This window comes from Lissotriton helveticus, chromosome 10 (genome assembly GCF_964261635.1).
Source record: "Lissotriton helveticus chromosome 10, aLisHel1.1, whole genome shotgun sequence".
In the NCBI taxonomy this organism is placed as follows: Eukaryota; Metazoa; Chordata; class Amphibia; order Caudata; family Salamandridae; genus Lissotriton; species Lissotriton helveticus.
The window spans coordinates 242,543,946-242,556,542 of record NC_136071.1 but is presented as its reverse complement, the minus strand read 5'-3'; the positions used below and the strand labels follow the sequence as shown (position 1 = coordinate 242,556,542).

General features: G+C 45.8%; 1 protein-coding gene across 4 annotated transcripts in view; it reads left to right on the top strand.

Moving 5' to 3' along the window:
- USP22 (ubiquitin specific peptidase 22) overlaps positions 1–12,290 on the top strand; it is a 502,385-nt gene extending 490,095 nt beyond the window's left edge. For all 4 annotated transcript variants that reach the window (XM_078665231.1, XM_078665230.1, XM_078665228.1 and 1 more), the window contains one exon: positions 11,335–12,290. In XM_078665231.1, coding sequence (XP_078521357.1) covers positions 11,335–11,377 — 43 coding nt within the window. In that variant the 3' untranslated portion in view covers positions 11,378–12,290. The remainder of the gene's footprint in view (positions 1–11,334) is intronic.
- The last annotated feature ends 307 nt before the right edge of the window (positions 12,291–12,597 follow it).

Here is a 12,597-nt window from a genome sequence, read left to right as displayed (position 1 = left end):
GGTCTTGTTGAAATGTGGCCCTTTCAGCTGTAGGAGTTTGTTGTTTTGGAGGCTTCATCTAGGGCAGTCATTTCTCAGATGTTATGGGAATGTTGGTCCAGTTACAGTACTCATGTGTTTTATGCACAGTGCTTTGAATGTGATCCATTGAGATGTCGGAAGCCAGTGTAAGGCCATAATGTCTGGTGGAATTTGGTCCCAGAGATACTAAAGTAGTAGCAGATGAGGTTGGCAGCAGTGGTATTTTAAGTGCTTTTCTGGCTCCTATGTGCAGACTGTTAATAATACAGACGAGATCACAAGCCAAGCTGTGACTTGGTCTCTTTGGGGGAAGACTAGTTAGAGGAAAAATCAGTATCCAGTTCCTTAGCATATTTGTTGAGGATTTCACTACAGCGTCTAATTGCAAAACCAACAGAAGGGCTGGACCCAGCATTATACCAGGCTTTTTGCTGTGCTTATCTGTGTGTGCTGCTACTGGGTCTGCTGAAATCGCTTGTGCTGGTGGCCAGTTTTCAAATATCTGGATCTCAGTTTTGTCTTCATTGAACTTAGTGGTTGAAAAATTGTTCTCTCAAGAATGATTTTTAGGTCTCGCCTGTCGATGCGCATGCGCATCGAGCAAGCGAGACTATAGGGGCTCATCGACTCTTTATCTAACTTGCAAGGAATCGTGGCGATTCCTTGCAGTGCCCGTGACTTTTAAGCTCAATGCGCATGCGCATTGAGCTTTAAAGCGCGTGCACAGCCGCCCGCATTCCTCCGACACCTTTGAAGTGAAGCTTAGCTTCACTTCAAAGGCCCGGCTTCCACGGCCGCCAGGCCACATCAAAGGCTTCCCCAGCACTGCCCCGCCCATCAATCACCCTCCCACTGCCACCCCCCTCCCTCTCCATATGGTGCGCTCTGCCTCAGGCCTCTGAGCCGTCCCTACGCTCCCCGCCCACCCCCATCCTTCACACCCTTTGTCATTACTTCGGCCCCGAGCCACCCCTACGCTCCCCGCCCACCCCCATCCTTCACACCCTTCGGCACCACTTTTACATGAGAGCTAGTTTCTGCTTTGTACCAGAACATAATGCACTGTTATTTTATCTCCTATTTGCTCAACCATCTCAGGAGCACAGGAAAACACTTTCGAGAGTGCATTGCAGGATTTCAGTTTAGCAGAAGGCGGCGTGCATTGCAATGTGAAAGGGTTTTTTTCTTCAAATTGTAACACATGCTTTCCAGCGCGTTCGTGCTTAGAAATTCGATTGCCAGAGTTGAGGGCATTAGTTACAGAGCCGAGAATGTTTTAAAACAGCCAGCTGTGTGAAATTCTGTTACGTTACCTCGAAACGTTGTTACGTTACGTTACGTCCGAACTATTATGTGAAGTGTTCACAGGAATTTTGATAGGCTTGCTATTTCTCTCGAAAGCGTTCACACCTTTAACATTGCAAGGAAACACTTTCGAGAGTGCATTGCAGGATTTCAGTTTAGCAGAAGGCGGCGTGCATTGCAATGTGAAAGGGTTTTTTTCTTCAAATTGTAACACATGCTTTCCAGCGCGTTCGTGCTTAGAAATTCGATTGCCAGAGTTGAGGGCATTAGTTACAGAGCCGAGAATGTTTTAAAACAGCCAGCTGTGTGAAATTCTGTTACGTTACCTCGAAACGTTGTTACGTTACGTTACGTCCGAACTATTATGTGAAGTGTTCACAGGAATTTTGATAGGCTTGCTATTTCTCTCGAAAGCGTTCACACCTTTAACATTGCAAGGAAACACTTTCGAGAGTGCATTGCAGGATTTCAGTTTAGCAGAAGGCGGCGTGCATTGCAATGTGAAAGGGTTTTTTTCTTCAAATTGTAACACATGCTTTCCAGCGCGTTCGTGCTTAGAAATTCGATTGCCAGAGTTGAGGGCATTAGTTACAGAGCCGAGAATGTTTTAAAACAGCCAGCTGTGTGAAATTCTGTTACGTTACCTCGAAACGTTGTTACGTTACGTTACGTCCGAACTATTATGTGAAGTGTTCACAGGAATTTTGATAGGCTTGCTATTTCTCTCGAAAGCGTTCACACCTTTAACATTGCAAGTCCACGCTGAATGACCTCCATTGCTTGCATGGACTGCAGGCCACGGATCCCAAGGGCCACGCGCTGTCTCACGTATGTAAAACAGGTCTGAACAGGACTTGAAGATTGAAATATTGACTGATTGACAGCATTTGTAAAGCACATTCGTCAATTAGGCTTCATGGCACGAGGACAAAGCAGCAGGGTAGTAAAGAATGGAAAAGTTTTTAGACTTTTCATGGAAGATTGGTATAGTTACAGTCCAGAGCCTTGCAGAAAGTGGGACTAAACTTGAAACTTACTATCAAGGAGGTTAGTACAACTTATGTCACTCGCTAATAGACCACACTGAGCTGTCAAATAATTACGCAGAAACTGATATAAAGCATATACTGCAGTTATCTTATGTTTGACTTAAGGGCGCTTACGCCATGCCATAACTTTGACAATGATACCATAAGACCCTAGGGTCTGACAGTAGGCCATCAGGTTTTCAGTATTCACTCCAGCTAATGGCTTGCATTTCGAGTTATTCCTCAACCCCTCACCCTCACACAGTGCAATAGGTCTCGGAGCATTTGAGTTAGAGCTTTTAGATTTGTTTATGGCTTTTTTCTTTGTAATTTTGCAGCGTGAATCTTTCTGGATTCACTATGCTGTGCATTATTCCGCGGTCTTGTGGTTGGGTCCGGATTCGTAGTCTTTTCTTTGTTTTTTTTTTTTTTTTTTCTCTTTGCCCAGGTGGGCGTCGGCGTCACACCCCCTTTGGGTGTATTTCCGGTGACGTCGGCATGCTTCCTGCGGAAGCTCCCACTCTTGGGCGCCATCTTCAGATTCTTTTTTTCCGCGGTCGGGTCTGGATCGTTCCCGTTTGGGCTCCAGACATTTTTGGAGAAAGAAGAAAGAAAATACAGAAAAGACGAGGAGAAGTCATCTGAAGACTCCAGGGGACTTCACCGACGAAAGACAAGCAAAGATAAGGCGTTTTCCATCCAGATCTTCGACGACCGTCGACGAACACGCGACCAGAGAGGCCCTGGACGCTCGAGGATGGACAACACGCCGTTCAAGTTCTGCCGTAACTGCCACCACAAGTACGCGCAGAAGGACCAGCACCCGGTATGCAACCTTTGCCTACCGGTGGACCACGAAAGCGGAGACTGCAACGCCTGTTCCGCCTTCACCCCGAAGACCCTTCGTGTGAGAGAGAGGCAGAGGGTAGCACACGCCGCCCTGCAGGGGAAGGCCCCGACCCCGTCGCTCTACGAGCTGGGGATGTCCTCCGAGGAAGAAGACAACGCTGCCGCCGAAGACGACAGCTACACGGTCGTAGAGACCGATTACACGAAGACTTCTGACAAGGTAGGAGACTCTTCGGCCCCCAAGAACCCGAGAGACTCTGAGTCTCGAAAAATCGAGGGCAAGACCCCGAAAGCGCCGACGCCAAAAAAGGCGGCGTCCGCGACTACTCCCAGGCCCAGCGGATCCTCAGAGAAGGAGTCCCCGGCGCCGAGAGCTGCTGATCAGCAGAAGACGTCGAAAATCGTCCCCGAAAAGGATCGATCGACGAGGGAGAAAGACCCGAAACTGTCGACGACGACCAGAGACCCGATATCCGGTTCGACGTCGAAAACTTCGACTCCGAGAGGCACGGCGACGAGCCATCCGTCGAAGAGAGCGGCGGAACCATCCGACGCGGAACACGCGGCCGAGATGGAAAAGAAAAGAAGGCGCCTCGAGGCAGAAATGGAGAACTTCATGCAGCGGAAAAAAGATTTCGACGCAAGGATGAAGGCCTTCACGATCCCTCACAAGACCAAGCCACCAGTGCTGGAGGCGGTCGAGGAGGAAGAAGAAGAGGTCGCCGAAGTCACCGAGCAAGACCAGGACGTCGAGGTGTTCGACGACCAGGAGGAGTACGAGAATCCCCACGAGAGCTACAGCTATGGGGAGGAAGATGAGGGCAGGACAGACACAGAGTCGGCGCCCTATGACCTTCAGGAGGTAGATTACATCGATGTCGACACCGACAGCCCGGAGGAGGTGGTCGACACCTACCCCTCGAGGCCCTCGCCGCCGGACGACATCGGGGCCTACAACGCGGTGATACAATCTGCCGCAGCAGCTTTCAAGCTCAAGCTCGACGAAGAGAAGCAGAAAGCAGACTTCCTTCTGGAAACATTGCTCCCAACACAAACGAGGAGCCAGTTCCTCCCGATGCTCGAGAGCGTCTTGGCTCAGGGGAAGGAAGCTTTCAGGGAGCCCGCAACATGCAAGGCAGTAACTCCCAGAACTGAGAAGAAGTACAAGCATGCCGCAAAGGACCCGGCCTACATTCAGGGCACGGTCTCCGCAGACTCCATTATCACGGCCACAGCAAGGAGGAGGGCTAACGTACCCACTACCTCGGGCCCGCCACCGGATAAAGAGAGCAAAAGGATGGATCTGGTGGGCAGAAGGATCGAACGGAATGCCGCGACCCACTGGCGCATGGCTAATTCCAACGCCCTGGTAAACAGACACATGTACCAAATCATGGAGGGACTGGGGCAGTTGGTGAAGGACTTGCCCCAGGATGCCAAGCAGAAAGCCGAAAAGCTAATTGAAGAGGGGAAGAATGCTGCAAATTCTTGCCTTAAGACGGCCCTGGATGGGGCAGACACCGCCAGCAGGCTCATGATGATGGGCGTCACGGAAAGGAGACACGCCTGGCTCAGGATATCCGGTTTCAAACCGGAGGTGCAACACAGCATCCTGAACACACCATTCAACGGCAGTACGCTTTTCGGACAAACAGTTGATGAGCAACTCAGCCAACTTAAGAAGGATAACGAAACAGCAAGATCCATGGGAGCATTGCAGTTCAGAGGGAACAAGAGGGGCACCCCGTCACGGAGGCCCGGCGGAAGAGGCGGAAACCAGCCAGGTACATCACACCAGGCTTTCCAGCAAACGCACCAGGCAGACTCGCAGGGTCAGCAGGGCCATCAGAAACAGCCCTGGCAGTACCAACAAAGAGGCCAGTCCTTTCGAGGGAGAAATGGACGGGGACAAAATAGAAGAGGGGGCCAGCAGCCCACCTCCAAGTGACTTCAAAAAAATCCGTGTGCCCACCCACAAAAAAGATCCCAGGGGGCAGCACGTACAGATGGGTCAAGACAAACTAGACACCTACGACCACAGGACACCAGTGGGAGGAAGATTAAGATTCCACCTCCAGGAGTGGAGAGGAATCACATCAGACAAATGGATCCTCAACATTATCCAATTCGGATACTGCATAGAGTTGGAGGCGAGGCCAACAAACAGAAAACCAAGAAGAAAGCCGCTAGCAAGCAAGCAGCTGCAGTGCCTTCAGGAAGAAGCAAAAGAACTCCTGCAGAAGCAGGCCATAGAAAGGGTACCCTTCAAGGAAAGAAACACAGGAGTATACTCAACATACTTCCTGGTACCAAAAGTAGACGAGACAATGAGGCCCATTCTCGATTTACGGTTCGTGAACAAATTCATAAGAACGCAAAAATTCAAAATGACCTCCCTGCAAGAGGTGCTCCCACAGTTGCAGACCGGGGACTTCATGGTCACTATAGACCTCAAAGACGCATACCTGCACATCCCAATGAACAGGAAGCACAAGCACATGCTCAGGTTCACCGTCGGAGAAAGCCACTACCAGTTCACGACACTGGCCTTCGGTCTAAAATCGGCACCAAGAGTTTTCACAAAGTGCCTCGCAGCAGTCGCAGCGCACCTAAGAAGGCAGGGAATACATGTATACCCTTACCTGGACGACTGGCTGGTGAAAGCAAACTCATACCAGAAATGCAAGCTGCACGCACATACAGTGACCAGCACGCTCATAAACCTGGGGTTCTCCATCCATTGGAAGAAATCATCAATGGAGCCGGAACAAGTGAAGATCTTCCTGGGAGCACAGATCAACACCTTACAGGGCAAGGTGTTCCCCAGCGAGAAGAGGGCGAGGGCGCTGGTGAAGGAAACTCGCCTCTACCGGAAGGGACAAGCTCGGACAGTGAGGACGGCGAGCAAGATCATGGGGATGATGGCATCATGCATCCACCTGGTACCGAATGTACGACTCCACATGAGACCCATTCAAGAATGGCTACAGGAGCAATGGTCACAAGCTACAGGCAGTTGGGAGGATCTAGTGGTTGTAACGCACGCAGTGCAGAAGGAGATGACATGGTGGACCATGGAGAACATAGCAAGGGGAAAGCCTCTAACGCCCCCAACGCCAACAGTGACCATCACCACAGACGCATCCCTGAAGGGATGGGGCGCTCACATGGAGGAGCTCAAGGTGAGGGGACTGTGGACACCGACGGATGCCACAAAGCACATCAATTACTTAGAATTGAAGACAATCTTCCTTGCACTGAAGGCCTTTCAAACAAGACTGTACAAGCACAGGGTATTGATACAAACAGACAACACCACTGCGATGTTCTACATCAACAAGCAGGGGGGCACACAGTCCGCACCGCTTTCAACGCTGGCGCAGGAGATATGGAGATGGGCCATCCCTCTCAAGATAGACCTGCTAGCCATACACCTACCAGGGAAGGACAACATACAAGCCGATTGGCTCAGCAGGCAGACATCGGCATCCCACGAGTGGGAGCTCAATGCTCAGGAGACAAGATACCTGTTCGACAGGTGGGGGACACCATCGGTGGACCTGTTTGCCACACGCCAGAATGCAAAATGCCAAAACTTCGCATCCAGGCAGCCCGAGGAGGGGACACTGGGGAATGCCCTATGGATAGATTGGTCAAGGACATTTGCCTACGCCTTTCCCCCGATACCACTGATGCACAGAGTACTGAGCAAGTGCAGAGCGAGCAACATGACACTGATACTGGTCGCACCGCAGTGGGCGAGGCAGACCTGGTACTCGCAGATCATGGAGATGACACAGTGTGCACCCCACAGATTCAGCAGGAGGAAAGATCTACTGTCCATGCAGAACGGAGAGGTACTGCATCCAGAGCCAGAGAGCATGAGCCTAGTAGCGTGGCTCCTGAGGACATAGAGTTCGCACATTTGAGACTACCAGAAAGCACCCTGAGGGTACTTCGGGAGGCACGAAGGCCCAGCACTCGAAAGTGCTACGTTGCGAAATGGAAAAGATTCACAATATGGTGCAGACAGGAAAGACTCCACAATAAGATGAAGAGGGACTCCACAGTGCTAAGGTACCTGACGCACTTACTGGAGAAGAACCTTAGCTCATCCTCGTTAAGAGTTCACTTGGCAGCGATAGTAGCCTACACAAGGGGAGAAACGTGCAGGAGCTTCTTCACATCACAGGTGGTGAAGAGATTCCTAGAAGGAGCGAAAAGGATCGCACCACCCAAGCGGGTGCCGCCACCTGCATGGAACTTGAACACAGTCCTAACGGAACTCATGAAAGAGCCCTTTGAACCACTTCACAAGGCCTCCCTAAAGATGCTAACTATGAAAACAGCCTTCCTGGTTGCGATAACGTCCTTACGCAGAGTAAGCGAGCTTCAAGCGCTGACGCTACAAGAACCATACATACAAATACACAACGATAGAGTTGTGATGAGGACTGACCCACACTTCATGCCGAAGGTGGTATCCAATTTTCACATGAACCAGTCTATACAGATACCGAGTTTTTTCCAAAAACCCACAACCAGCGCAGAGAGAGCTCTGCACACCCTGGACGCCAGAAGGGCAGTCATGCACTACATTGAAAGGACAAAGGGGCACAGGAAAACGAAACAGTTTTTTGTGTCCTTCGCAAACAGCTTCATGGGCAAAGCAGTAACCAAAAGGACCATTGCACGATGGATCGCACAAACAATCCAACTCTGCCACAAACGGGCAGGACAGGAACTGGCTGAGGGGACACGTGCCCACTCCACCAGGAAGAAGGGCGCTACAATAGCCTTCCTGGCTAACACACCCATAGAGGACATATGCCTGGCGGCAACATGGGCTTCGGTGCACACGTTCACGAAGCACTACTGTGTGGACATACAAATGAACAAGGAAGCTCAAGTGGGACAGAAGGTGCTACAGCACATATTCAACACCCAACGCTCATCTTCCACCCAGCCGCCACAGAGATGAGAAACCGCTACAAAATCTATGCACAGCATAGTGAATCCAGAAAGATTCACGCTGCAAAACGAATAGTTTTCTTACCTGTCGGTGTAGTTTTGCAGCTTGAAGATCTTTCTGGATTCACTAGCGAACCCACCCACCTCCGCCAGAAAGATGAGGCTGGAGAGAGAAGAGGTGGTTAACTAAAGAATAGACTTTGAAAATACAAAGCGGTAAATACAAACTAAGAAGAACATTGCCATTACTTCGGAAACGAAAGAAACACGGAAAAAAAGAACCCGAAGATGGCGCCCAAGAGTGGGTGCTTCCGCAGGAAGCATGCCGACGTCACCGGAAATACACCCAAAGGGGGTGTGACGCCGACGCCCACCTGGGCAAAGAGAAAAAAAAAAAAAAAAAACAAAGAAAAGACTACGAATCCGGACCCAACCACAAGACCGCGGAATAATGCACAGCATAGTGAATCCAGAAAGATCTTCAAGCTGCAAAACTACACCGACAGGTAAGAAAACTATTCGTTCTTTAGCATTGCCTACAGGAAACAAAAATGCTAAAGATTTTAAAAAAAAAACCATAAACAATTCTAAAAGCACTAACTCTAATGCTGCGAGACCTATTGCATTTCCAATGCTTGTTTAATAGTACAATTAATGAGTTGTTTTAAATGTCTCCATGTTAAATGTAACAACTTTATTTCGATGTGCATGCTCTCTTGTGATCTGAATTGCAAGCCAGTGTTCTTGCAATCCCGCTGAGCCTAAAATATTCTTAATGTCAAAATTTCAACCCTTTTGCAACTGTTTTTTTGTAAGGCGTAGGCTTATTTTCAAATTATTTGAATGACATCAATAAATACTTCAATATTAGAACAGTGCAGCCCCAAAGTCAGTTTTCAATATAGCCTTAATGCGTAAAAAGGACCTCTTTACAGAGGAAGAATATTCTGATTTAAAACTATTTCGTATCTGAAAGTTAAAATCGTTAATTTGTTTAAAAGTGGCCAATTTAAATTTACTTTTTGCTATGGTTTTTCTTCTAAACATTGTTTTTGTGCTACTTTCTACAAAATATAGTTACCCGGTTTATTCGTGTATTTGTGTAGCCCTTCCGATTGAATAGCATGATGTTCCAACATATTGATAACCATGTTGTATTAAACCATGCCATTACATAGCTGTCAGCAAATTCCATTAAAATCTTGCACTTGGCTGTGCCTCAATTTAAATGAGTGTTCACATATTCATGTAAGAAATCTGCAACCCATATAAATTACATTATTCCATCATATTAACAAAGTACGCAGCCTAACCTTGAATTGTCTCAAACGTTACAGTTCTGCTGTTTGCCCTTTCAAGCTATTTAGTAATTCCTTATGGATTGTAAGGACTAATAAACATTTTTTACCTGAGCAATCATGTAGATAAATTGATGAGTGCTTCCAATTACTTGGTTGCAAATCCTTTGTGGGGCACTCCTTTTGTGATCAATAAAGATTCAAAAGTTCATTACTTGTGTTCAATGTGAATTTTATTCATTCATCGTTGTTTCCAATTGTATTGTTTTTTATTTCACATCAATACGAATTTTTATTCATTTGTTGAATTCAATTGTTATTTTTTATGCTTTTTCAAAACTTGATATGTTCCTCCATAAACATTTCCACATCACATTATATCATTCTCCAATGCATTTCGAGCTGAATGTGCTCTTCGTCAGGGAGTGTGATCTACGAAAGGTAATATAACATATTGTAATGATGAACTAAATAACATAAAATGAAAACACTGTTGCTTGGTGCATGCATAGGTGGAAAAATGGTGGAAAAATGGTGTATTCGGTGACGAGTGTGACATCATGCTTAATGTAGGTGAACGGTGTAAAGTACTTACGTTGTACACCATTTTTCCACCATTTTTCCACCTATGCATGCACCAAGCAACAGTGTTTTCATTTTATGTTATTTAGCTGTCCTTAGTTCATCATTACAATATGTTTATGTACTTTTGAATCTTTATTGATCACAAAAGGAGTGCCCCACAAAGGATTTGCAACCAAGTAATTGGAAGCACTCATCAATTAAGTTTAAAGGACGTTTACAGGACGGAAACGTCACCCTGGGAGCAACCTAAACAAAATAAATATAAAGGAAGAAAAATGTGTTCTTGGGACTACAAAAAACATTATTTGAAAGTAAACCCTTGTAAAATTCAAGGTCAGAGACCAATTTGTGCGCAGGCAAATGAACTAAGTCAATCATGTAGATAAACATATGTGGTTACTTCCATTTAGTTTATAGTCTTGCCAGCCTACAAGGGACACAGGGAAACTGAATACACCAAAGCACTGCAGCTTGCTTCATTGTTTTATTTGACTAATGATCAAACGGCAGCAGTGTTAGTCAAGATAGCTCCTATTGTGCTTTTCCTGGCATCAACAAATAGTAATTTTTTATTATAGCCAAACGTTTGCTATGTATTGGTTGCACAAATTGCACATCTCAATGTATACTATTAATGATCTAGTGTCTCACCGATCAGTTAGGCCGAATTTTTAAAGGTGCAACAACGTCCTTGGTATTAAAATGTTCATTTGATCAAATAATTGTTTTGGAAAATACTTTCCAAATGACATATGAAATTAACACTTGCCTCATGACTAAGTGTTACCTCATTGTTCCAAATATGTCTGGAGCATGCTCATTTATTTTCTCTTTTTCTTACGACTCTCACCTTATACTTTTCAAAGACAGAGGGTGGTCCATTGAATAAATGTTTTAGCTAGATAATTGGCCATATTGATCCTCCTCTGAATAGCCACTTACCCACGATATTTTGCTTGAGTAATAACTATCTGAATTAAGAAAATTGCTTCTGAATCCAGATTATAGGGATGTTCAAATTAGCCTCTCTGATTGGGTGTGGGCAGACAAAGATGTAGAGCCCAATACTATGACACAGAATTAATTTTTTCTCATTTCATCTGCTAGAGTTCCTCTACATAAGTAATACCTTTCCTCTGCAGACAGTAAAATAGGAATGGTAACGTGATTAGATTAGGTATAAAAGGGATACAGTTATAGTGCCTCGAGGAAAAGATGGAGAAATAGCTGTATGCGTAGACTTTGCTAAACTAATAACATTTCTTGTTTTGTTTCAGGTATTTACTTTTCTATCACAAACAGTTCCTGGAATACGAGTAGCCTTAAGCAGCAGTCTGTCAGGATACTAGAGCAAAGTAAAACGCCTTCTGAATTGACACACATGCCTACCTGAAAAGAATTACAAACATTGAAAATTTAAAACCCAACTGGCACTGAGCTGCAGCAGAACCTACTTGACATTGACTCTGAACCAGAGTCAGAATGGACTTAATCAGCGGCACGGCAGTCCCAGGTGGACAGGAATGGGAAGGAGGCTACAAGCGGTCAAACGTGAATGAGGATTGGAAGAAGCAAACAACATGGGTGGGGGCTATATGGGAGCTGAACGACTCTGGCACTAGGACTTGTCTGATGTTCCCCAGGGCAAAATGTGGGGTGGGATAGGGATGCCCTCATCTCCATCAAGCATCTTCTTCATTGGTGCTTCACTCTCCGGATGACCAATCGTATAACAGTTACAATAAACATAAACAAAATCCAAGCCCATTTTTATGCACATGGGTCGGAAAAACAGTTAGTGGCGAAAACAAAGGTGTTACAAAAGACAACAAAAGACTTGGAAAGTGTCTTTTTACTTGTGAATTTTAGTTATGAAATAAATACAGTATGAAACTATTAGGCTATCTGTTTTTCTCAACCAAAGTGAAAAGGAAACTGTGGATTGTGGAACTGAAGCTTCAGCACACAGATTTTCAATGTCTGTAGTGCAGGGTGACATTATGCCATCGGACTGCTTAATGGAGGCATTGGAACATGCTGTTTGTTTTGTTTCTGTTTGAGCCCATTTATTTCCATTTTTTTATGGAAACTTTTCTTCATTTTTTCTTTACACCTTTTTTCACAAGAATGGATTTCATCAATGCAATCATCAGTAAAAACAAATGAATTGGCATGTTTATGCTGTAAAAGTGGTCTTGTTTCTTTTGTAATAATTTAAAGACATGACAACAAACCTGCTTTGGATGCTGCTGTTTATTTCTTTCAAGTGTCTTCAACTGTAGTCATTTCATGGCATTGTCTAGTTAAGTATTGCAGGTGAGAAACATTTGAGTCTGTACACATTTTCATATGCATTGTGGACCAATTTGTATTCTGCACTATCTTATATCATTGGTTATATTGATACAAACCATTGCCAGTGTCATAGCAATATTAGAAATGTTGTTTTTCACTATATGCCAGAAGATCGAACATGCATAGTTCTCTAAAGAAATGTATCCATAAGAATGCAAAAGGTTAATGTGCCAATGACAGATGTT